The following is a 26,919-nucleotide window of genomic DNA, read 5'->3' as shown; positions in this document are numbered from 1 at the left end:
GCCATATGTGTTTTTTTTTGTTTGTGCAATAAAGTTTAAATACATAAATAATATTCATGTAACGCGATAACGAATTCTACGTTAACGAAACCGCGGGCAATACCTATTATAGTAACAACAAAATAACAATTTTCTATTGCTATTAATTTAAAACACGCTTTAGGAATTTTTTTGATGGACCGTAGACGCAGTCAAGGGCACCCCGCTCCCCACTACCGTTGTTCGCTGCCTCCTGCCACAGCGCGCGGCGCGCGCAAACTTGCCGCGCGTTTGAAACGTAACGTATTTATATAAGCAAGGAATGCATACATATCAGTAATGATTGTCGCCGTGATTTTATATTTCTAAATTTTTGTGTAGTAACTGAGATCATTGTTGATGATCGATTATTATTAACTCTACAAACTTTAATTCAATATTAGCTATACTGCTTAACCTGAAATCAATATCTAGACAAGCACATTGTCTACATGTCTAACTTTTTACTAGAATACTAAGTTGATCGATAATATCGTAATTTTGCAATATCAGCAACTCTAATTCTATATTTACAAAATAACTCGTGTTTTTACGTTTACCAGAAAGCAGCTGTTCCAGATTTCTAAAAACTGAAAATTGTACATAAATTGAAGTGTTATTCGATATGCTAAAGTTTTCTGTAACTTTAATTCTATATTTACTTAGTTATTAGCAAAAATTAAAATATTTAAATATAACCGAAAGCTCAACCTTAAAATTTCTAACTTTTTAGCAAAGTATTATTTAACATACTCCCAATGACATATCAAAAAAGAAAAAACTTTAATATTATCGAAACCCATTTTTGTTCAACCGCTGGTCTACTATGCGTCGTGGAAAGTTTGTCTTGGGGTTCAAATTTTATAGTAAGTTAGGAACTTGAAACTTCGTAAAAGGTATTATAATAAAAGGGAAAAAACTTATTTCAGCGTTTTTTTTAATTCAGCCCCTAAAAGGGTTAAAATAGGGTTGAAAGTTGGTATTAGGTTCAACTTTTTTAAGCGAGGAACTTGAAACTTTGTAATAAGATATTGTATTAAAGGAGAAGAAAACTAATTCAGCGTTTTTGAAAATTCATCTCTCGAGGTGGTTAAAAAGGGGTTGAAAGTTTTTATGGAGATCAAAATGTTTTTCGAGTACGGAACTTGGAACTTTGTACATTTGCATATTATTAAAATACAAAAAAAATCAGCGTTTTAAAAATTCATCCCCTAAGGTGGTGAAAAAGGGGTTGAAAGTTTGTATGGAGATCAAATTGTTTTTTGAGTGCGGGACTTGAAACTTTGTATATTGTTAGAATATAAGAAAAGTAATTTCAGCGAATTAAATTTTTTTTTTTAATTCAGTCCCTAACTGGGTTAAAAAGGGGTTGAAAGTTTGAATCCATTACAAATGCTTTGAAACTTCTAAGATAGTCATAATACCCGATTTAAAAAAAATGATTACAATTTTTTTGGAAATTTAACCCCTAAGTAACCCCCTAAAAGGAGATGAAAGTGTGAATGGGGTTCAAGTTTATTTTAAGCTAGGGATTTAAAACTTCGTCAAAAAGATATATTATTAAAATACAAGAAAACTAATTTCAGTGTTTTTGAAAATGATTCCCCTAAAGTGGTGAAAAGGGGGTTAAAAATTAGTATACAGATAAAAAAAATCAAATGTGGAACTTGAAACTTTGTATATGCGCATATTTCAGCGCTTATAAACATTAAATCTATGAAATTTTCAATTGTCTTGCTATAACGGTTCATGAGTTACAGCCTGGTGACAGACAGACGGACGAACAGACGGATAGTGGAGTCTTAGTAATACGGTCCCGTTTTTGGGTACCAAACCTTTGGGTATATTTTCAAAATGTATCCCCTTAATTACTTAAGAATGCGTTGAAAGTTTGAATCAATGCAAAGCCGCTACTGAGATTATAAAATTAGTATTGTAATAAATATTTTGCACCTACTAAAGATGTAAAATGTTCAAGATAAGATTCCACGCGGACGAAGTCGCGGGCAACAGCTAGTATATATATAAGGTGCTAACAAGTTAACTACCGATATTTTAAGAGACGGTACTTTACACTAAAAGAACTAAAAAAACTTTAAATAGAAATCAAGAAAACTTTTTATATCATTTTTTTTGTTTTCAGTTATCGAACAAAATAAATAAATTATAATTCTATCTAAAAATAATCATTGTTTAAGTCTTTCAGGAGGAACATGGAAACTAGCGTAATTTAATTTAGGACATGGCTATTTTATTACCAGTCGGTACAAAAGCTTAAATACGAGTAAGTGCGTGAAACTAAAAACTCCTATCCTAATAAGTTGACGCGCACAGGGGTGCGGGTGGATTTGCAGAGACGTTTTTGTCAGGCGCTATGATCCTGCATTCTCCAACAATCATCATATGCATTTAACGAGCATTTAACTGACAAGATGTTTAACACTTTCTGTCATGTCAACAAATTGGCTGTCTTAAATTTCATTGTCAACGTGAAGTGGCCAGTTATGTGTTAGGTAAAATAGGTTCTAGAATTTGTTTAATGAGGTCTCATTTAATTACCTCATCAACAGGCTGTTTTTACGTAGCAAATTTGTTTTCCAATTTTCTCCACAAAAACATATAACCTATACTATTTCACACTTAAATATACTCCAGGAGCCGAGTACTATCAGCTGTAAAAATATCGGTATATAATTTGTTAGCACCTTATATAAGAATACTCAGTCAGCATAAGCGCCACAACGCCATCTAACGGAATATGTGAAAAACTAACTAGTACAAGGGAATTTTTTAGGGTATCTTTTAATTATTTAATATTTTTGGGATACTATTTTTTGTATAGTTTAATTAATACAAAAATAATAGTTGTATTACCTTAAAAAATGAAATAAATCAAAATGGTTCTAAAAAAATTCACTTGCACCTACCGTCCACTTGTTACCACATTACCATCAGATGGAGTAGTGGCGCTACAATGACGAATCTTTGAATTGGTTGTATATTGTATAGTTGTCATATCGTTATTAGAAGTTCTGATAGGTGTTTCAAAAATAACTATTTGCCTGTATCCATATTGATAGTTTTAACCTTGACTCTCCTTTCCCTACCTGATAGAAGTGGCAGGTTTCCTCTAATCAGAATATTTTGCTCTTAGCAGATAATCCTACATAGACGTGGCCACCTACATCTCTATCGCTGGTGCTTAATTGGAGTGACAGAGATCCAGATATACAATTTCTGAAGTTCGATATCGGAGGTAGCGTCTCATTACTCAGTTTCTGTTTATTGTTACAGTTTGTGGGCGTGGATCAGGGCTTCAGTGGTTCCCCTGACGATGTCGTTCTCCATCCTGGGCTTCTTCCACTGGATGATAAGGAAAATGGAGATATAACTATGTTAGTACCTACATCTTACAAAATATTCTTTATTGAAAAGCAGTTAACTATAGAGACGTAAGTAAATTTCCATATCACGATTTTCCCCTAAAATGCGTTGATGAACTGATGATTAGGAAATTTGCATACCTAATTCAAGTTTGTATTCAAATGAGCCCAAAATAGTTAAATCATTTTATGATGATATTTTGTAGAATAAAAGGTCAGTCTTTTTATAAATTTATTTAATTTCATTATTCTCTAAATGTACATGTGTGTCTCATTTAGTAAGTTTTATACTGCGATTACACTAACCGTTTTGCGTCAGTATTATAGCTCTCACAAATCGTTTTCTATACAATTTAGCGCAAATTCTGCCAATTGTTACAGTCATATTATCTTATTTGTATTTAATACATTAATAAATTATTTACAGTTAAATAAATCTTCTTAAAATTCAAACTAAACTATTAGTCAAGATCTGTACATCTTTTGGTGAAACCTGTGTTTTACCCTTAACTACGTTATATATCACATTAGTCGATTAGAAGTCTATGTGAGAGTAACTCAGCTCAGTATACCTTATACTATAGTATCTAGGCTTAAATTAAAAGTCGTCAGACGAAAAAAGTATAATTCGTCCATCCATAGGATTCACTGGGACTTTTGAAACTGGTTGCTGTTTAAAGAAATGAGTAATAAAAACTACAGACGTATTTGACTGCATAGATCTTATGCAAATTATAGTTAGTAAACAAGTACATCGGCGTGTGGTCCTCAAGAAGCGCGGAGAATCTATTTTAAGCGCAAACGTCATTATACCAGGGCTAGAACGAGCACCGCGCGTCACAAAGCTCTCGTGGCTTGCCTTTGCCTTCATTCATGTGCTGCCTACCAAGGAGCCGCACCCGAGCATGATGCACAGCAGTAGTGGCACATGCCTCATTCTCTGTTGTGTATTATTAAGTCAAAGGACCAGTAAACAGCCCTCATAGAAGTGTGAAGAACAGCTCCGCGAGCGCAACTAGCGGACTCCAGAACGTGCGATGGCGCTGCATCGAGAGCACAGCGCGGTTTGGAAGCGTTACCTGCGTCCGCGCGCAGCGTAGACATACTTAGGGGCCGCAAGCACTCAAATACGACGCGCGGCACAAGTGACTCGTCATTCACTCTGTGGCGTGTTTTCTGAGTCAAAAACAGTCATTATAGAAGTATAAACAACAGCGCCGCGAACGCCAGTACAGAACCGCAAGTGACACTTCATTCTATGGTGTGTCTTGTTACTTGTTAATCAAAGAATGTATCTCGTAAACTCATAGTAGAGTAAATAATAACGTCGCGAGCGCCACTATAGCGGGCGCTAGAATGTGCGTCGCCGCTGCGTCAGGAGCACTGCGCGGTTTGGCGACGTCGCCGCCGTCCGCGCGCTGCGCCGCCACGGAGCCGCACGCGCTGGAGCACGACTTCCACGCACGGCAAACGTCGCAAGCGTGCGTCGTTATTGGCTGGAAGAACACGCGCGCCCGGTGACCTGAAACAACATTCAGATTAATATAGGTAGGAGAAATAATAAGACTGCCCTATGCATTGGGCGTGACCAACGTACTCCGTACGTGTAAACAAAAACCTTTTACTTTATATGCCAACAAATCCTTTTTATGCCAAAAATGCCTTACATCTATTACATACTAAGAGAGGTATGGGCATTGTGAATGTCATCTCGCTTTGTGTGGTAGGGCACAACACAGCGGATGTCATTCTAGATCTAGAGCAGAGCCCAACTGCGGAAGTACCTCCACCTTACAGAAAACCGCAGCCAAATAACACTAGACCCTACTCATAGTGTTGTGTTCCTGCCGGTGAGTAAGGTTGCCAGGTAAGAGCTCAAACGAGGGTGCGGAGTGTTAGGGTCGGCAACGGGCATGTAGCTCCTCTCGAGTTGCAGGCGTACATAGGCTATGGAGACTGCTTACCATCAGGCGGGCCGTATGCTTGTTTGCCACCGTTGTAGTATATAAACGATTTGATGTGGTTAAAAATGGTGGACCGCCAAGATGCTCTGTCTGCAGCAAGCTCCTCCCAGCGCTCAGGGTTGATGTTGCAAGCATTCAGGTGTCGTTTGAGCACGTCCTTGTACCGCAGATGCTGACCGCCGTGCTTGCGTTGCGTTAGGGCCCATAATCGGCGTAATCCGTAATTGCTGAGGTCGCCGTCATCGAAATCGATGAGGAGGACTATATATATAGTATATAAAAAAAACATCATTTTGGAAAAGAGCTGATACTCTTCAAACTGCTGGATCGGTTTCTATGAAACATACCTAGCTAAGAACCACTTCAAGGAAACTCGCTTTCACGTAAAAAACTGGATCGAAATCGCCCCTTCCGTTGGAGAGTTACGATGCCACAGAAAGACGGACATTGGCGTAAAACATATAACACCCCTCCTTTTGCGTCGGGGGTTAAAAATAGACGAAAAGAAAAAAAAAAACTACATATATCAGCTAATATTTTTCATATGATACAGAAACAAATAAACTAATTAAAATGAGTGGAATTATAATTATGGTGCAATTACACTTAATCGTTCAGTTAATGCGGTAGCCAATTCGAAGTATGAGATTTCCAGGCAACCGACAATGCCGACATTGTTTGATACCGCGGCAGCTAGACCTAGAATCGGCACAGTGTAATTTGACCAGTAGTAGTAGAATAGGACCAGTTGGCGGATCATGTTGAAGGCTTTTATCCAGCAAATTTATGCTAGAAGAACTATATAGTAAAGAAACTGACTAGAGTCGTAAAGGTCCTTGAGCGTCGCTACTCCGGGCCGCTGGCGCGCCACAGCGATGGCGCGAGGCGCGGCGAGCGTGGCGCAGCGCTCGGCGCGGCCCGCGCGCAACCATGCTAGTACCACCGCACCATCTTCTGACAGTCGCGCTGTCGTCACGTGAGACGCTGCCTGTGGGATGACCAAAATTGCTCTTTATTGAAATATGCAGCTTATACTATGTAAAGATAATAGAAGCCCCACGTTGGGCGCCAGTATCAACGCGACGCCAACATCAAAATTGGTTGTTGAGATAATGTGCCTCATATCATACCTAACTGAAGAATAAAGAGACATGCGTAGGTGTACTCTACGTTGGGCATTAGTGAAAGTAGTGTAATTTGAATGTGAAATAACAGAGAAATGGAGACAAGACATATGCAGTAGCTCTACGTTGGGCGCCAATTGGTCAGTGTAACATTAGCATTGAAGAGGTAACGATAAAGAAAAAGAAACGAGTGTGTGGCTCCATTGCTTGTTGTGGTGGGCCATTTTGATTGCGCTGAATTATTGCACCTGTTGGTACTTTTGTGTTTTTCTTAGTCGAATTGCTATTAACAGTTAGATTAGGTAAGGGCCAGTTGTTTACTGGCAAAGACAGTATTTTAAAAACCTTACCGTTAGTTCGGTCAGTGTGTGTATATCGGCGAGGTACCCGGAGGGTAGTCGCACGGTCAGCAGAGTGAGTCCGCTCTCAGTTTCATTGCCCAATGCGACGAACCTGCATCAACTGTCAATGTAACAGCAATACTAATCGCCTACCAAGCCTATGTCAACTCAACTTTGAGATACGGCTTAATATTCTGGGGAAACTCCACCTACCGAGAAATGGCCTTTAAGGCACAGAAAATATGTTTGCGTTCAGTTTGTCGAGTTCCACAAACCGAAACCTGCAAACCGAATTTCATTAAGTTCATCGTAGTGACATTACCTTGCCTCTATATTGATGAGGTAGCGGTATATATTAAAAATAATGTTAGCTAATTTTCTGTTACCAATATGGTAGAAGAGCCGACTGCAAAATTTCGTACCGACTTGATACCGCAATGAAATGCACAATGGTTTCCCATAAAACCGGAATTGGCCTTCTGTTTTGTAAGTCCCGTCATGACTATCAAATTCAGACTTAGCCTCACTTTTATGGCTAAACCATTGTGCTTTTCATCGCGGTATCAAGTTGGTACGAAATTTTGTAGTCGGCTATTGTACCAATAGTGCTCGACGTTGTAACTCAATTTATACAAAATCAATAAAAACTCTTGTCCTTGCCAAAAGTATTTTCCGCATGGCCCCCAAACTTTATAAAAAACTGCCTGTTTAAAGTTTTAGTTAGGAAAGCATACTAGGTACTCGATCGGAGAATCTTGTCTGATTCAGAGTATTCATTAAGTAGGTATATGTGGAAATGATACCTAATTATTAAATTATATTTTACTTTTATAGATTACGTTTGTAAATATGCATACTCCATCTGTATAACACCTTTATACAATTGTATGATCTATGAAAACCTATGTTTACAAATAAATATATAATTGATGATATATCAAATTGACAAATACGTAACGTATATAAAATCGGAATCTTCCTAATTAATCATTAAAATACTTGGTCTCATTTTTAGATAAAATGTATAGAAGGGTTCGTTTTATAGTAGTTCACTAACATTAGGTATATGTTACTCGTACAAATCAATTCAACTATTGGCCAAACTTTACATTTGGGGAAATGTTTTGTCGGTAAATTGAGGGTGAATAAAACAAAAATACTAACCCTATGCAGATGGACAGCTGCAAGCGGTCTTTGGTAGACACCTGGTCTACTCTGGGGTCCAGATTGTATCGAGGCCAAGCTGCAGTGACGTTAGTGCTGCCTTTGGTCGAGAGCCCCACGATGGCTATGCCACGACCCTCAGTTACTGCACTAGCTGAACGCGCTGCACGGACCTAGAAACCAACCTAACAGTTAGGCATCTACATAATTTAGGTAGTCACTAAGTCCAGTAGTATACATATTATGTATATGTAGGTATAGGTACTATCATCCACAAAACCAAGTTCAGTGATGATTTATGCATCAGTTAAAAAAAAACCATGGCACTTCACTTAAGATTTTTTGTTTTGTATAAATGAGCAGCTTCTGCGTGAATTAATATATCACCAAACCTCTGATAACTCGGGGCACATTCTAGAGATTTCATATCGATAAAAAAGATGTCGATATATAATAATACATGTGCTCATTGAAAATTCTCGAAATAGTTTTGATAAAGAACTCCTTTCAGGCATATTTTACAAAATAAAAAGGTTTGTCTCGAAATGGTTTATGTACCTAATGGTATATTTGTGGCTTAAGGTAAATTTCACTTTATATGTACTTTTAGCAATAAATGAAGATGGAGTAATGTTTAAGAAATAATAAATGACGATATGAAATGATTAGAATAAAACATTTAGTGCTAATGTGAAAATGTGACATGGTTTAAAAAAAAATCTTCCAAAAACACCTTTTTAGAATTTAAGAAACAGTATACAACGCGATTTTGTATAGAAATATTTATTTTGTAGAACGTTTAGATGTTAACAGTAACATCGATATATTTAATTGTCGATAAAATATTTACTTTAGTATAAGTGCCCTCAGTTATCCCAGTTTTGTATATAACTATCAAAATAAAGGCTACATAATCGAACAGTGACTTAATAAACATTTAATTACCAGTTGTGTCTGTATGACAAGTGCATTTTCGTCGTCTATGTTGAACTGTCGAGCTTCCTCAGATCCTGTGACATTCACCGACAACCGAAGTTTACTCGGAGATCTGATTTCCTTGGCAAACGTTGCTAGTGCATCCAGCTAAAGGAAATTAAAGGAATCAAATTAATAAGGAACACATTTTGGTTAAACGTTAATTTTGTAAGCAGTTGACTCGTATCAGATCGGTCTGACCCGAATATGATTGACCCGGCACGAGTTTAGAAAATATTGAATAACCTGAAATCCTGAAATTTATGTAGTTATTTGCACAACTCTCAATTAGATTAGAAAATGATTGATCTATGCAAAATTTCGAAAAAACATATATTTGCCAGTAAAGCATACCACATCAGGATCCAGGTCGCTCTGCGCCTGCATGAGGTATCTGGCTACGGGGACAGCCTCGTCTACCAGTCTTTCCGAAAGCATTGCCCGTAGACCCCAGGCCGCTGTCGAGGCTTCCAAGCTATTGCCCTTCAGCCATGGATTACGCCATTCATTGCCGATCATCTTGCGAGACCAGAACTTAGTTGAGCCTAAAATAAATGCAATCAATGTGAACAATCAATTTGATGGGTAAATTAACTTTAGCTCTTCCAAATACAGCCAAAAAGACGTATTATTATACTAGAAGTGTAGCGCTATAGATTTGGCTGCCTGACCTAGTCCGCAAGTTAGTCTAGTCAGTGTTCAATTTGTAACAAACATAATTATGAAGGAAGGCAGAAATGAGGAGAAAGTTAGAAGCTTTTGTCTTTCGATCTCTTCTTCATCTCAAGTGCAGCCTTGGTCTGGCCAATAACGCCAGGGAATAAGCATCTTGTTTAGGAAACAGCAAGACAACTACAAAGTCAGAAGGCTGTTCAACACCGAGACACAAGAACATCTCAAGCAATAATTACCGGAAGCGTTGGCGTATCGATCCATCATCTCCAGCGCAGTCACGGCCTGGGGATGCCTTGCAGCGGCTAGAGCCCCGGCCGAAACCGCCAGGGAATACGCGTCTTGTTCGGGAGACAACGAACCTGCCACGTAGTCAGAGGTCTGCTGGACGGCGCGCCTGAGAAATATGTCATTGCCCTGGAATAGTCGACATTAGCCATATTATTATATTTTATTGCTAAGCCTACAGCCGCGTAAAATATGGCAAGCAATGTTTATGTATCAAGGAACAAAGAACAAATTAGTAGTTCACCTGAGCCTGTGTAAACGCCAGCAACGCATACGCAGCCGTTGGCAGGGCTTCCTGGGCATGTCTGTTGAGGCGCTGGTCGGGCGTGCGGAAGCTGCCGCCGGGGCCCTGCGCATCGGCTAGCCAGCGGATCGCTGCCGTTGCCGCCGCCGGGCCCACTGCTACGTGGCGCGCGCAACGGACCAGCCAACGCGCCGCTACTGCTGTCATCCTGTTATAAACAACAAGCCGTGGCGAGTTCAAGTTGATGTAGCACAGTGCACATCGTCTTCATAATCGAAACCTACCAATGTCTTGGTGCTTGATGAATAATGTTGGTTGTATTATCGAAAACGATAAAGTCATCAAAAGGTAGGTACTAACCATACGTCTCCTGTGGACTCGTCATCGGTGTCGGGAGCGAAGGAACCATCCGGTCGGCGATAAGCCATGAGCCGCTGGTAGCCGGCGGCGGCGTGAGAACGAGCCTCGCTCGCCACTGCTGAGTCGTCTTCGCCAATCGCCTATAAAAGAAAGATGGGATCGCATTAATTTTTACGTTTAAAGACCCTCTGGTACCTACTAATACTGTTGTAACATTGTCCGGAATCTGACTGTACCTAAAGACTGTTAATTCATATTAATATTTCTTGGACAGATTGAAGAACAGATACTAAGATAACATCGGCTTGAGGAGAGCCATGAGTAAATAATATCCACTGTTAACATGAGCATTATCATTCCATTTCAGTGGGCCCAAAAAATAAATAGTGCGATCATGAACATATTACGTAACTATGTAGAAAATTTAAAGGACCATATATACTGTATAATGTTGTACGACAAGCACATGTGCAAATAGGGAATTCGCAACTCGTCTCGAATTTATCCCCACTCGTTGCGAATTCCCTATTTGTCGCACTTGTATCGAATGTACTTACTACTAAACCATCGTTTAAAATTACCTGCAAGTAGTCGAGCAGCACGCAAGCCACTGCCATCGGTCGCAAGGCGTGCACTGGATCGGCAGCTGGGGCGGGGGCCGCGCGCGCTCTGGGTAGCGCCGCGGCCAGCAGGTTCCCGGCTGCCAGCAGCGACACCGAACCCGTTCGCGTGCCCGGTGGGGGTTCTAGCGTGACGTTCGCGCGCGCTACGCCGCGCCGCCCGTCTAGCAGGCCCCAGGATGAGATTTCTTCTTCGTGACCGTCCTAAAATAATAGTTAATATCTCAACATATACCCACATTCAATATCACTAACCCCTACATAGGTAGGCTAAGGTTAAGGTTTGCCCTTAGTGATCTCAGATACGAACCAAGTGACAGATTACAATCAAAGGAAGTTTCAGTCAACATTTGAATACCGAACAAGAGTGCTTCAAAAGAAAATCTTAATCTGTATTTAATAATACCAGTAAAATAAAAAAATATGTAGAAAGGGCATCCCTACTTTAACGTCAATATGCCTGAAGAGTGAAGCTGATACTCCGTCGCCGGTGGCCTCAACGATGATCGGTGCCTCTCCCAGCCGCGTGGCGCTCACTAGGAACGCTGTGCTGGCGGAGCCTCCTGCTGGAACCGACACTCGGAGGCGGCGGTACACCTCGATCTCTGCAAGTGTATGATGCAGACTGGTTATGCACAAATTAAGAAGCATTCCAGCATGAAGGGTGATTTTTATCGCAAATGCGTCAAATGAGTAATGAATACAGAAATATCTGCAGATAGGCATGAAGCTGATTTTAAGGTTTGCACAGTGTTTAATACCTTTCAGCGATACAACGCCAGGGATAATAGACTGGGAAGACCAGATAAGGTTGTGGAATGTACTCACTTTTGGCCGAATCGATGTTATTTTCCAGCGGTTCAAACTCAAAGTACTGCTCAGAATTGTGAAAAGTCACTTCAACGCTTGTATCAACTGTTAGCGTGCTTTTCAGTGTGATAACCGCCGCCAAAGCTTCTCCTCGTTGTAGGCTGGCCGGGAGCTCTGCAGTTATAGTCAAGGGTATGCTGGTGGTGAACTTCTGGGGTGAAGCGAGGCCTAGACCGAGCTCAGGATGAACCGCGAACGCTCCCACCAGCCAGTTACCACTGGTCAATGGAGATCCTCTATTCTCGGAGCCTCTGCCGTCATTGCTAGAAGGAAAAGGTTGCATTAATAAATCATAATTTTTACTTTTGCTTTTAAAAACCTGAAATTATGTAATTTTAAAATGTATATTCTTATAGAATATAAGTATCTAAGTACATAATTATATAGAGTACCCGATTATTATTCGTACCCGATTGAGAAGTTAGCAACCATCCAAGTCGGCTGAGGTGCAAGTTTGAGGTAATATCTCGGCGTCGGCGGCGTCGGCAGGCGGCTGAAGGCGTAAGGTCCCGCCAGTGGAGGCCGGGTGCCTGTCTCTGGGAGGCTTAGTGGCGGAGGTTTACCTGTTGGAAAAGTTTGCAATAAATAAAATTACTTAATTGGGAAAGAAAAGCAGAAACAAGGTACATTAAACTATTATGTAAGTTACATTACCTCTAGGATCGCTCTTCATTACAAAACCATTAGTTAAGATCACTACTCCTGCATTCTGAAATGTAAAAAATACGATTATATGTCTATTAAAAAAATCAAAATATACTAGGATTTAGTGTGCTAAGGTATTTACTAACCGTGAATACGTCAAATGTAGCGTTGCCTCCCAGGTCAACTCCCATGCCTGGCAAATGGTCATGATTCTTGAATATGGAATGTTTCAAGCCGCTAAAGCTTTCTACTTCTCGTTCGATCTGTACAGAAATGTAATACATTTTAGTTCAACAAAGCATGGACATTGTATCTAAATAATTGCTAAACACATGTCACCAAACATTTTTAGATAACATCAGGAAAGAATACCGTCCAGGATGAAAAGCTAGATAGATGAAAAGTAGTTTTGGAGAATTTGGAAAATGGATCCAAAGGAGCAGTTAAACAAGCAACCGGGAAAAACACTAAGATAAGGGAGGCTCTTACCGTGTGCATATTAAGCCAGTCCGTCCTCCCCAGAGAGTCCGGCAAGGGCAGGCCTTAAGTCCTCCGCTAAGCACGGCAGCGTGAGCGCCGGGTTCGTTCACCTCTATCATCTCCACCGCACCACCTGCTCGGTAGCCTCCGCCTACTGATAAATATACCTGATACAATGTCATCATATTTGTGTCTTACCGTCTGCATGTCAAGCCCGCTGCCCAGTCCGTCCTCCCCAGAGAGTCCGGCAAGGGAGGCCCGCGAGTCCTCCGCTAGCACGGCAGCGTGAGCACCGGGCTCGCCGACCACCCTCATTTCTACCGCAACACCTGGTCGGGAGCCTCCGCCTACTGATAGATATACCTGAAAAATTTCATTCATGTTTCTATGATAAATCACACACTAAGCTACGCAGAACAAGTCTTCTGAAAACGACTTGGAATCAAATTTCTAGTTACTATACCTAGAGAAAAATGCCCATAAAATAGCAATATCACGTTACAGTTAAAAATACATGCTACTGAATTCTACGTTACAATAGAGGCAGACCAGAAGTAAAAGCAAGATGACATTTAATAAAGTGCCGGAGCTTGCATTTTATCACATCGATTAGCAGGAATAAATGGAACCTTTGTTTTGATCAGCTGTCTTACCTTATCACAGATTATTTATTTAAAAAACTAGCTTTATTTAAAAAAAATGCCCATTAAATATTGTTACTTTGTGCTGCAGCAAGTTCTTTTGCGGGGCATATATCGCTGACGCCAGTAAGACGTCTTGGGTGGAGTCCAACAGCGGATACCAGGCGAGCAGCACGCAGCCTGGAGCCATCCGCGCTTGCACCGGTATGGAAACGTCCACGCTTTTGCGAGCAGGGCTTAACTGTAAAACAAAAGAAGCATAAACAAAACAAAAAGCTGTTGTCTTCTTTAGACGGTGTCACATAATTATTACGATCCGTCAGGTTGAGAAATATAGGCTAGTCACTAATTGAGTGACAGCTTTGAATGATTATTAATTGGGTTCGATCGTGCGTTGGAAGGAACGTAATGCCGTTGACCCCGGTTTTTTTAGTTATATACTTTGAGTCAGATAGTTGTAACCTGCAAAAACTATTTATTCCAAACGCTAATTCCTGTAATTAGCCGAGCGGAGCCTATTTTCCATTAAGATGCAACCGGGAAAGCCTTCAGACTTCATCTTATGTGTCGAAAAATACTTGTAAACCCCGTTTCCTTAGTGTAACTTACTTCTACAGTTTTAGCGAGAAGGATATCTCCACGCCCTATAACAGCATAGTGCAGAAGATCCATGCGTTCGGTGGAAGAAATACGCGCTCGCATCTCGCCTCCTACAGAGGTATCCCGAGTCAGCAGTTCCACCGTGAGGTATTGTCCTTTAGGTCCAGCCGATTTTATCACATTGATCACTCGTTCTGTGACCTCCTTGTATTTTATCTGAAAAATTTAATACTTAGGTTTAGAACGCACGGCGATTATTTTTTTGTGGTTTCGAACCGCAAAAAGTGTAACGTACGGCATGCTTCATAAGCGCACGCACTGAAACCGCAAGAAATTAATCGCAGAGCGTTCTACGCCATAGGTAAGACCAGGCTTATCATAGAATTGAATTAAGATTTTATTATTGTTTTGTTATCATACCACTAAGTTGAGGGTAAAATCAGCATACGATTCAGCAGGCGTCAAAGTGTAGGTGGCAAAACCTTTCTTCAATGGAACTGTCGTCATATTAACCGGCGCTCCATCATCCCATAAGCGTTCGACCGTGACGTCATCATCCAATTCTATTATTTGACCCGATGGATTTACCACTTCGATCTGAAAACGTGAAAAGGATATGTTAACTATTAAAAAGGCTTGAAGTGATAGTTCAACCTTCCATTTATAGTTTCTATCGTGGTAATGGAAGAAACGAAGTGGTTTAATTTAAACTCGTTCCGCCGTAGGGGGTTTTAATTCAAGGGTCATTCTACTTTATACTGCAGGTTTTTGTGTTCTCAGAAGCAAGTATTTGATTTTTATATTTGTAAATTATGTATTTTTTGTTAATGTACCTACATATATCAATATAAAGCACATTTTAATGCGGGCACTACCGATACCTTGTAACTAAATTAAAAAATATTTTAACTATTTTTATATGTATATTTTATAAGTAACAAAGTTGTTATTATGAATAAAATGGCAGGGACGGTAACATAATAAAATTGTAAGTATATTTGCATACTCCAGGCTATAAATTCTAAAAAATATAAAATGCCAGGGCTCAAATATTGAGGCCTATTTTGTGCTTATTATGTTTTAGTAACTAGCTACTTAAAGTTAAAACGCATAACGAATATTAAATTTTTTGATTCTTTGAAATCGCAAAATCCTGCCGTAAAAAGTAGAATGACTCTTAAATGAGTTAAAGAAAATGGCATGATTTGCCTACCTGGACTGTGTAAGGTAACATAGGCCTGAAGTACTCCGGAGCAGTAACCTTGAGTCGATAAGGAGTCCTCAACAAGAGAATTCTTGAGGATACATTTTGCCTTATCAACGTATCTTTTTCCTCTAATACTGCTTCAACTACTAACGGCCTTGCCGCATCTTCGGCAAGGTCTAGGTCAGTTTTTAGATCGTAGGTCACTTCAGTGTTACCGTTGAAGTCGACAACCTTCCGGGCGGGATTTGAGAATACTGGCTGAAGAATGTCGGAGAAAAATACTGCATACGCGGATAGGGTCAGTTCTCCTTGTACCGGTAAACCGGTGAAGTGACTGAAAATAATGTAAGTTCAAATAAGATGACAGTTTACCGCGAATAACTGCAGTACGCAAATTAAGGCCATCTTTCTCTGTCACTCTGATTACGCCTTAATTGTAGTAAAAGAGAATGATGCCCACAATTTACGAACTTCGGCGTTCGCGGTAGGCCCTCTGACGTCCTACGGACTACAAATAGATGTCTTAAAGCCCCGTAGGTTTGTGTTCTCTCACTCTCACTGAGCGCGGATACTAAGATTTTGAATTTGAATTTGTCGGAAATTTTAAAAAAGAAAAAAGTAAAGTAAAAATAAAATAAAATTACGCATTTTTAGAAGCAATTTTCTTTTTTTTTAGCTTTTGTGCATAAATTGTAACAAGATTTAAAAGTGCGTTTTAGACATATGTTAGTGATTTTTTTTGTAGGTATGGGGTTCGCCCCATACAAAATCTAAGGTCCTCAAGATTACTAGTTAAATTTTTGGCAACCGTATTGTTATCTAAAAAATCGGTACGATTTTTCAAAATCTCCGCTCTCTGAACCTATGGCACCTTAATTATGTGTTACCTTTTACAGGAATATAGCAAAACCCAGATGTTTAACAAAAAAATATGCAATTAATTTGCTACTCAAAGATGATGGTATGCCATCCGTAAATAATTACAATAACAGCAAAAAGTTTTATTCGAATAGCTTTTTGCGCAGCCATGTTATTAAGGCTATCTAATATTCACACAGTTTCTGAGAAGCGCTGTAAATACGAAATGATCGCGTCAAAAGGTTGCCCGGACGCTTCGCTATAGATCTACATCTATATACTTACTTTACTCTTTTGTTTACATTCAATCGAAATAAAACCTAATTTCATTGAATAATCAATTTTCCATCATTGTTACCATTGTTGACAGCTTTCGCGGAGAAAATAGAACTCCTTTGTTTACAATGGGAAGTTATTATTGATGTTTGTTTTCACTTTAACCTAGTAAAGTGCGATGTTTTTCTTGCTTATTTTATTCTAAGTACACTGGAATAAATTAGGAAGTTATTGATTCGAAGATTATTGTTATTATTGTATGGTCAAGGAATTTTATTCCTGTAGATCTCTTGTTACTGTAACGATAACACGAGATCGCCAACTGCTTTAAACTAATCCTGCAGACGAAATTTGTAGTCGTCTGTTTGCATTTTGTACAACTATTTTTTTGCATTGCTATGCAGCGCAACCGAGGTTTGAATGGTTAATACTGACTGTAATTGTAACATATGTACTTAATATAGATTAGGAGTATTATAGAATCTAATAGGCCTTATACTTAATAATATGCATGGCAACATCGACATTATTCAGTATAAAAGTATCTTATTCACAAGTTCCTTTGTTAGGGATCTGGGTATCCTAGCGGCATAGGGCTTATTATATGTACCTACATACAGGCTTCTCACCGGCATCGTTGTTCGTTTAGGCAGTCGATGTGAAAATGTCAGGAAATAGGTACCTATTAGTTCAATTAATTAATCACAGAGTCACTGATAATACTTGTTTTGAACTTACTTAGCTGTGACGTTGATGGTAAACCGGCCCGCACTGAACAACACTTCTTTGGGCAGTTGCATGTCCATCTGGAACTTGGGCATCACGTAGTCGGCCACCAGTATCTGGCGCGAATACACTTGGTTGCGAACCTCCACCTACAATAAGTATAAACATTGGTTTTACTACTTCTTTTTACTTAAGACAATCAAAGTATTATAAAGAACATGACATCAAACATTTGCCGTAGGTAAACTGGAGTTTTAATATACCTATGCTATGGCTTTGATTTTAGGTACATATACTATTACATCGAAGTCAGACAAGTTACTATTAATACCCAAAAGACAAGACCAATGAAAACAGGTTATTAACACTTTCCGTGGAGGTTTTTATTGCTCTTGGGTGTATATTAATACATGTACAACAAGACAACAAAAATACAAGGATCAATAGCTACCTACCTTTTCCTAACCCATGGATTTGGTTATCAATTATGGTTCCTACTAATGGCAAATTGTTTCTGATGTAATTTTTAGTGGAATTTGTTTGCATTACATGTTTTATTTGTTAAATAGGTATATACTTATTTGCTATGTAACATAGTGAATAAAATAAATAATACGTCAAAACGTACAAATGTAAATGCGCTTCAAGAAACAAAATCTAAGGTCATCACAGAGTGGGTGTTAAATTCAAAGTCACGATAGCTATCTATGTTTCCGCTGTACTTCCTTACTTGTATAGTCCATTCCCCAAGTGCTGGCTCATCAGCCAGTACCAACTCGTCGGAGAGAATCCCTCGGTCCAGGGAGACAGCGCCCCATTCTCTTATAGGAGAACCTCGCGCGTCCATCACGCTCATGTCTATCGGGATAGACAAAGGCAGCAGGTACCTGCGGGTGAGTTCAATAACCGTGGTAATCACACGTAATCTTACGCGCTCTATTCGTGCGTTCTAATTGCATATGAAGTGCAGGCGAGTCGAATGCTCAGTATACCTGTGATCTCTAGATTCGAGAAAGCTATGTGTAAGCCCAGAGCGCATGTATACTGGATGACCCGTGGTTTTTAACGTGTCTGCGCTAGATAAGCAATCGGAATAACACCAGCTGGCTTCTCTTCGGCGAGGGTATCGAAAGCGAAAGTGTCTTGTGTTACGGTGCTGATGAAATTTATACGAAGAAACATTGTTCATTAGATACGATTGGCTAACGCTAAGTACTATTGTTTGTTTAAAAGTTCGGTAGCTAAACATTCTTGACACAGACAGGTAAATTATTCCTGTTTTAGGAAAATTATCCAAAACATATTGATATAAATTAAAACGATTATATTCAAATGTATCGCATGTAATGTCACGTTCGAAATGTCAGGCCAAATAATAAAAGTAAGTGCATACCATTAAGTCCCCGTTTCAGTTTAAATGATCTAGATTCTACAACATCCATCAACACATATGTAGAGGTACTGTTGCTGTTGCCCCCGACTTCGACCACGTGGATTTATTTCCCGAAACACACTTAACCCCTTTTGGCTGAATTTTCAAAAGCAGTTTTTTGTACTTTCAAATCGTTCCCGTACAAACTTTCAACCCTTTTTAACCCTATTAGGGGATGAATAAAATAAACGTTGAAATTACTTTTCTCGTAAGTTATGAAAATATCTTATTGAGAAGTTTCAAGTTCCCGAAACACACTTAACCCCTTTTTAACTCTATTAGGGGCTTAATTTTCAAAAGCAGTTTTTTGTACTTTCAAATCGTTCCCGTACAAACTTTCAACAACCCCTTTTTATTAGGGTCAAAAAATTTGGAATTTTGCGTTACGTAATTTGTGGACGCCCCCTAAGTTATGAAAATATCTTATTAAGAAGTTTCAAGTTCCTAACTTAATTTAACCTTTTTAGTTTCAGGTTTCTATTAGCTTAAAATAAAACTTGTTCCCCATAATATAAACGTTCATTCTCTTTTTAACCCCCTTAAGGGATTAATTTCCATAAACACTGAAACTGCTTTTCTTCTATTTTAACATAATACCTTTTCACGTAGTTTCAAGTTTCTAACTTAAACTAAAACTTGATCCTCATACAATCTTTCATCCCCTTTTCAACTCCCTTAGGGGATGAATCTTCAAAAACGATGAAATCGCTTTTATTTTATTTTAATATAATACCTTTTCAAGAAGATTCAAGTTTCAAGCTTAAAAACAACTTGAAAGCCATACAAAGTTTCAACTCCTTTTTAACCCCCGTTAGGGGTTAAATTTATCAAAATGCTTCTTATCTCTTGTACACTTTATAAATGCAACCTAGTGTGTAAATTTCAAGTGGGCAGGATCCACACAAATGAGTGCTTTAATTCAAGCTCCGTAATTTTAATTATTTATAGTCAGCTGTAGCTGGCTGAACCTCCGCGCACAGAAGGCAACTCACAGCCTGCATCCTTCAAAACCTCTTATATCAAGCAGAATCTAATTTTAGGTGGGAAATAAAATTCAACTAATTTGGTCAGATACCAACTAACTTAACTGACAAAATTCAACTAATTACCGTAAAAAGGTTTAACTTACTTATCGAGAGCTACGACTCTGAACTTGATGGTGTCGCCCGGCTGGTAGACCCGTTTATCGGTCTGCACGAATACGCAGAAGCTCCTCGGTTGGTACACCAGTTGCGCTGACGATGAGAACTGTGCACCAGACCTAGATTGCGCGATCAGCTCGTAGTTACCGGGTCCCGGGTCGTCTATCTGGAATACAAATGAAATTAAGTTTGAGGGACTATGAAATATAAATGAAGATTATATTTCGTCACGTTATGAGTAAGAAAGAGGATTGAAAATGACACGCCCAAGATCGTCAAGTGAAACCGGTTCTGGTCAGATTGCACGTGGCAAAATAGTTTACATAGTATCTGTAACAAATATTAGGTACCTCAAGATCGACGATCCTGGAAGACGCCGCTTGGACCTGCACCTCTCGCCCTTGTGAGTATGGCTCTCCATTGGCCTTTCTGCCCTCCACGGCTATATAGACGCTCTGTGCCCGCGGTCCGCCTGCGACCGCTACACGATACGCGCTGTACGGCCGGATCACTCGCGGTCCGATCACTGATATGCTGCAGGGAATAACACTATATCAATACTTGACAACTTAGAACCCGTTAGATTGCTTAAATGACGTTGCACATATCATGTAGGTGTTAAAGGTAACACCAATGGTAACTTCAAAAATACTTATGCTAATATTGGAAAGACGCCGTGACTGGCTCTCTATTATTCGTATTGTGCATATTTTGCTCGTGCTTTGTTCGAACGTTGCCCGCGTAATATCAAAATAGCGGAACATGTCTCATAAGACCAGAGGGCCTAGCCAAGATGCCAATCATTTGCGCGGTAGCGACCGAAATGGTAATAATGTCTCTCTATCACTCTACTATGTAAGTGCGACAGCTGGCCCGGAAGACTATCGTTGACAGAAAACTACAATCGAAACTTGAATAATAAATGGCAATAGGCACGTGACTTTTCGTAGCATCTGACGGCCTACCACCACACGAACACTGAAGTTCGCAAAATCTTTTTCTGTCACTTTAATTATTATGCCTTTGTTGAAGTGAAAAGCAAAGATACCCGCAATTGACTAATTTCGATTTTCGTAGTGGATACATTTTTACATTTCGTTCGGCGCGCAGCGTCTGTGATGTCATAGGTAGTCTGACAATACAGTACTTACGTAGGCTGCCCTGAAAATTTCGGGAATTGAAAAAAAAAATGCATTAAACGGAATAAAAGTACTTTTATTGCTTTTCATTCAAAGTATTCTCCTTTATGTTTAATGCACGTGCTCATACTTTGAAACCAATTTTAAAACAGTTATTGAACTCTGAAGTGGGGGTAGACAAAATGGCCATTTTATATGCGTCGACTGCTTCTTCCGCGGTCTGAAAACACTGACCACGCAATTGATTCTTGATTTTCGGGAATGTAAAAAAATCGCTGGGACTTAGGTCGGGGCTGTACGGAGGATGGTCCAGTAATTCGACCTTTTCACCGTCCAGATAGTCATTTGTTCTCTGAGCAGTGTGAGGGCTGGCATTATCATGGTGTAGTATGGTGCGGCGTTTAGGGTTATTTTTACGCAGTTCAGCAAAGACATTCGGTAAACACACTTATATACCAATCAGCGTTGACCATTCTTTGGTTTTCAAGAGCAAGCTTTTGGTTTTCAAAGTCGCTACGTGACGCGATTTGGAGACAAATGTTGCTACCATTTTTTTGATCATGCTGCAAGAACTAACAACTTTTGTCGGCTTTTGGGCTCGTCTTCATAGACGCATACTCGCGATTGGTTTTTCGATTCGGGCTCATATGCGTATATCCATGACTCGTAACCTGACCTGACACAATACTAAAAACGGCATTTGATCTTCCTCCATTAAATTTTTTAAAGGTTTTGCGGCATCAACTGACATGATCCGTTTTCTGGTCGTCAGATAACAAGTGAGGAATCCACCGGGAAAATAAATTCCTCACGTCCAACTCTTGCTGTAAAATAATTTGTATCTGACTCATTCCGATACCTACAGTCTCCTGAATTTCCCGGTATGTCACATGCCGATCTTCCTTTATCAGTTGAAGAACGACATCGATGTTATTATCAGTGACGGCAGTTTTTGGTCGGCCCTCACGCAGGTCATCCGCGAGGGATACACGGCCACGTTGAAATTCCGAATACAACCTGTATATTGTTGTTTTCGAAGGTGCTTCACCACTAAAAGCAGTAGTCAATCGGTCTTCACATTGTTGTTGTGTTAATCCACTTTTAAAGTCGTAATAAATCATAGCTCTAAAACTTTAACGGGACAGTTCCATTTCACCAGCGACTCAACGACTTTAAAAACAATTGAAAATCGAACATTGTTTTTTTTTTACTAAGTGGCCAATGTTTTCGGATAATGAAACTATGGTTATAATAAACGTCCTTAAGTATCGAATACCCGAATTTTTCAGGGCAGCCTACCTAGTACAAACGCGGCATGGGGTAACGACTAATCCCATGAAATAAATCGAATAGGAAGGGAACTAGGTACAGTAAGTACTACAGTGTTTAGGGTTACATAACGGTTATTTTACCATACAAAAGAACTAGTCTTATGGCTGGTTCGTTACATATCTACACGATAAATACATAATTATGAACATAACTATGTATATCTAGTACTTACATATTATACTCGTATACAAACGTGTGTAGATAGATCTATAGATTGTCATCTGTACAAGCAGGTAACATGCATTAATGAATAAGTAATGTAGGTATCTGTATGTGATCACACCTGACATTGTAACATACTAACATATAACACAACGCTCATAAAATAGCAGCAAGGTTTTTCAGTGACAACTCAAAGCCATAAATACTACATGCAATTTGTAAGTGATAATTGTTTCATAACATAAACTTACCATTGAATAACAGCTGGAGCGACCAGACTTATAAGAAATATGTGAAATGCGAGGGAGTTCATCATTCTGAAACAATTAGTTACATTAGAAAATAATACTTTGTGTGGAAATTACTATGTAGGTAATAAATTATTTGCAAATGTAGGTAACTCTTTATTTTTCATGGCTCAAATACTTTAAGATGAAAGTGCGACCTTAAGACCCGTGCGAAATCTCCTTATCATACAAACGTAGTCCTCATTTTCTTCTCTGTTTTCCTCTCCAAATTTTTACAATAATTAAAAAATCTTAAAAAGTCAAACGTAGAGAGGTATAGCGGTATAGCTATGGTTAAAATACATCAAATTATGTAAAAATATCTTCTTCCTCGCGCTGTTCCGGCATTTTGCCACGGCTCTTAGGAGCCTGGGGTCTGTTTGGCAACTAATTTCGAGAATTGGCATAGGAACTAGTTTTACGAAAGCGACTGCCATCTGACCTTCCAACCCAGAGGGTAAACTAGGCCTTATTGGGATTAGTCCGGTTTCCTCGCGATGTTTTCCTTCACCGAAAAGCGACTGGTGAATATCAGAGGATATTTCGTACATAAGTCCCGAAAAACTCATTGGTACAAGCCGGGGTTTGAACCTTTTTATATATATAGTACATTATTGCAGAGGCCGGGAAATGGCAATTCGGGGATGAGATTCGATTTTGTCGGTCGACGCGTAGCGGAGTCCGACAAAGAAGACGAATCCACGAATTGCTGTTCCTGCCGAGGCCTATATAGTGCTTTTCTCCAAACATGCGAGGAAATCAGGTAAAATAATCATAATTTAAATATGAACCATCACTCAAATCGAATCTTCACATCAAAAACGTCAAAATCAATTTCCCTCTTTAATTATTTTTAAAAAGTTAGAGGCACAACTATGCCATTCAGTACCATTCAATATTCGCTCATTCAATATAATTGTGCAATATAAGCTGTATTCGCACGCATGAGATCCTTAAAAAAATATAAAATTATATATTCTTTGGTTTTATCAAGCAGTATTCACACGATCATACACGTCGGTCTTACACGACCTATCCTATAGCTTGAAATGATGCTGACCGGGTCGTGTAGACGCGGCCCGCAGGTATATTAATTGGCTGTATGCGTTTTTCTTAGTGGATACATGTTTTTAAAAAGTAAAAAACAATACAGTAATAACTTTCCCGTCCGCTAAAACACGATAATAATGGTTTGAATTTTTTTAATTTGTGTTTGACCATAACGAAGAATTTCCCGTACTATTTTTGCTACAATAAGGTGAACATTTCCGAGTATATTACATTAAAAGGATTTAAGTAGCCTTACCACGAGTTTGACACTGACGTATTCGCTAGCTTGTACTGGCATCCTATTAGTGTGGGCGAGATGTATATTGTATTGTATTGTATTTATTTATTTGGAAAGAATAAGTAGGTACAAAAGTGTCTTAGGTGGTAAGTGACAATTGGTTGCTTATTCTGCTATTTGTACTAAACAGGTTGTACTAGCATGCAAAAATCTTAAAACTACTACTATAGAAAGTCAGTTACGAACATGTCAGCTAATATGTAGAGTGGAACTCGTGGTAAGGCTGCAGTTGCACTACATCAAATTGGTCGTTTTCGAGAGGAAATGCTTGTTGCTTAAGAATACAGTAAAATCACCATACATGTGCCTTTAAAAATGGAGGAGTTTTCCCCTCAATTCCTCGTGGATTCCACCATCAGATCATAACCAAAAATAATATGGGACCACCATGGAGGTAACAAACAAAAAAAAACTCAAATCAAATCTTTGGTGTCAGGTACATAGCCGTTTCGTATAGAAGTACAGAATATGGAACTCTATATGTATATTTACACATACTGCAACTAGCATCGGAATCCGGTTTTTTGTCAAGCGACCCACGTTTACGGGTAACATTTAACTTAACTGATAACACATATTATATCAATAAGCAACATCAATAACAATCATGTTAATAGAGGATGGCCAATCCTGTTTCTACCGTGATACAGTTTAATACTAGTACGGGGAACATATGTAGCTTACTTTATTCATGAAATGTTGTTCATATATTATTTTATTGTAATCTTTACTAAACAGTGCAGTTAATTGACCAATGGTACACCTTATTCTACTGACTTAGGGACTGGAGTTGGCCATGTAACTGTACTGTGCTATATCTACTTGCTAAGTTAATTAACTATATCTATGTAATTGTAAACAAAAACGTAATCAAATATTTGTCCTTTATTACTGAATAAAGATATTTTATTATTATTATTACCAAATTTTATCGAATACTGACGAAAAACAAACGATAAAGAATCAGCCCGAGTAGCGCAGCCAGTAGTTTTGGTACTTCGTATACATTATTCTATTCGATTCGCTCAGGTATTGTCTACATATTAGGTACCACTCCATGTAAATGAAGCCGGCCATCCAATTAAAGAATTGATTAGAGATTTGCAACAGTTACTATTATTACAGCTGTTACTGTCCCTATTAGGAAACTTGAACAGCCTTCTGAACGACCATGCGTGCCCAGAATGAACACGCATAATGACGTGATTGATATTCATTTGCACATTTAAAATAAATTTTGTTGAACCTGAAGATATTTTAATACCGTATTATTTATGTGTTTATCCGTGAAATTATCGTGTATTACTTTATCGAACGACTAAAGCGTATTAACTTTAATTTATTGAACCGACATGCCGATATTCTTTTGCTAGTCAACGTGCTAATTAATTTCATGGGAAAGTATGGAGGTACTTTAACCTAAATAAAATATACCGGTCAAATTAAGTGTATGGATTTTGCTTTTAAATTTGTAACGGTTCCAAATCACGCTATTTTCTTCGGAGTCCACGATTAGATGTCCATTACAAAAAAAAAACAATTAATTTATTGGTGTTGCGTAGGTACCTATATAGCCCTACGGTAGGTCTCAATGGTCACGAGATGAACTCCATACTCGTAAAACAAGGTACCTAATTAAAACATATGAACGATGTTTTTAATTTCTATCTTTGCTCTACGAATGCCTTATAGGGTAAAACATATTTTCTTATGTGAGTCATAATCTTTATGTAATTAGTGATTCATGTTTGTCATCCGTGGTATTTATATTTTGTATTGATGCCCGAGGCAAGTGTTAGTGGTGTGTGTCACAATACCTAGCTACATATGTTACGGAAGATGTCGTGGGCGTACCTATTATGTATAAAATTCATATGTTTACGTATTGAGCTCACCGTCCTTGTGTCCCTGTCTGTCTGACTCACTGGTTGTATCAACACAGGCGTTGGCGGAACCTCTACCAAAATTGGTAAAATGTGTTTTTTAGGGTTGAATAATTTTGAAAGCTTATAAAAATGTTTTATTTGAAACAACCATGATGAATCTAGTTTAAATTGAATTCAAAATTTAAAGTCATTTTTAACATAAAGAGTTTGTACAATAAAGAAGATAAATACTAACAAAAGTTTTAAGTACCTACTTACAGAATAGTAAGGAACTTTCTCTGCATAGACTCATGAGTACCTCTTACAAACCGCGGGCGATGTTTACCTCTAACAACCAAACAATCGCTGTACCGTCGGGAACTATTAACGGACTCGTTTCTTACTTACGAATCTTAATCTTCATTTCTTGGAACAATTAGTGTCTGACCTTCCTTCTGTGACATTCACGTAATATTTGACATTTAAAAAAGACTTTTTCATTAATTTCTTGTTTCCAGCTCCATATAAAAATAAAGATTGCGCATGCACATTGCACATCACTGTTCACATAATTCTTGTATTTGGAGCGGAAAATCTCACCTGCGTAACACTCGAGTCATTTGTTAAACTTAATAACTGTAACTTAACACTATTTGATAGATCGTTTCTGTCTGGTGAACATAGTATTTGTGGTAGCGTGACGGCGCGCAGCGACGCGGGGCCTGCGCGAGATGCGGTGCAACTGACGGCAGGTTG

The 26,919-nt window shown here is 38.9% G+C and overlaps 2 protein-coding genes across 5 annotated transcripts in view; one reads left to right on the top strand and one right to left on the bottom strand.

Moving 5' to 3' along the window:
* The window catches only part of LOC133517770 (peptidyl-prolyl cis-trans isomerase, rhodopsin-specific isozyme-like), a 13,440-nt gene extending 9,808 nt beyond the window's left edge, over positions 1 to 3,632 (top strand). For both annotated transcript variants that reach the window (XM_061851185.1, XM_061851184.1), the window contains exon 6: positions 3,313 to 3,632. In XM_061851185.1, the coding sequence (XP_061707169.1) occupies positions 3,313 to 3,409 (97 nt within the window). In that variant the 3' untranslated portion in view covers positions 3,410 to 3,632. The remainder of the gene's footprint in view (positions 1 to 3,312) is intronic.
* On the bottom strand, positions 3,623 to 26,919 carry LOC133517767 (thioester-containing protein 1 allele R1-like). Of its 3 annotated transcripts, none has more exons than XM_061851179.1 (26): positions 26,764 to 26,919; positions 22,915 to 22,980; positions 20,381 to 20,564; positions 20,018 to 20,196; positions 18,187 to 18,343; positions 17,469 to 17,605; positions 15,603 to 15,930; positions 14,810 to 14,986; positions 14,399 to 14,605; positions 13,869 to 14,030; positions 13,347 to 13,511; positions 12,815 to 12,931; positions 12,678 to 12,732; positions 12,433 to 12,586; positions 11,982 to 12,286; positions 11,598 to 11,758; positions 11,115 to 11,357; positions 10,534 to 10,673; positions 10,174 to 10,381; positions 9,881 to 10,058; positions 9,324 to 9,514; positions 8,940 to 9,077; positions 7,995 to 8,167; positions 6,840 to 6,942; positions 6,185 to 6,353; positions 3,623 to 4,923 (listed from the first exon to the last, which is right to left on the bottom strand). In XM_061851179.1, the coding sequence occupies exons 1-26, from the start codon at positions 26,781 to 26,783 to the stop codon at positions 4,706 to 4,708; spliced, it is 4,335 nt and encodes a 1,444-aa protein (XP_061707163.1). In that variant the 5' UTR covers positions 26,784 to 26,919; the 3' UTR covers positions 3,623 to 4,705. The 3 variants fall into 3 exon arrangements, with proteins under 3 accessions (XP_061707163.1, XP_061707164.1, XP_061707165.1); XM_061851180.1 differs by lacking the exon at positions 26,764 to 26,919 and adding an exon at positions 26,568 to 26,754; XM_061851181.1 differs by lacking the exon at positions 26,764 to 26,919 and adding an exon at positions 26,572 to 26,754.

Source organism: Cydia pomonella, chromosome 5 (genome assembly GCF_033807575.1).
Source record: "Cydia pomonella isolate Wapato2018A chromosome 5, ilCydPomo1, whole genome shotgun sequence".
Classification (NCBI taxonomy): domain Eukaryota; kingdom Metazoa; phylum Arthropoda; class Insecta; order Lepidoptera; family Tortricidae; genus Cydia; species Cydia pomonella.
The sequence above is the reverse complement of the archived record's forward strand: the minus strand, read 5'-3'. Positions and strand labels throughout refer to the sequence as shown.

Coding starts and splice junctions, on each gene's coding strand:
- LOC133517767 (XM_061851179.1), bottom strand. CDS start 26,783: ATGACTCGAGTGTTACGCAG. Junction 12,587..12,677: donor AATGAAGAGCGATCCTAGAG/GTAATGTAACTT, acceptor CTTTTCCAACAG/GTAAACCTCCGCCACTAAGC. Junction 10,382..10,533: donor GAGTCCACAGGAGACGTATG/GTTAGTACCTAC, acceptor TGTTTATAACAG/GATGACAGCAGTAGCGGCGC.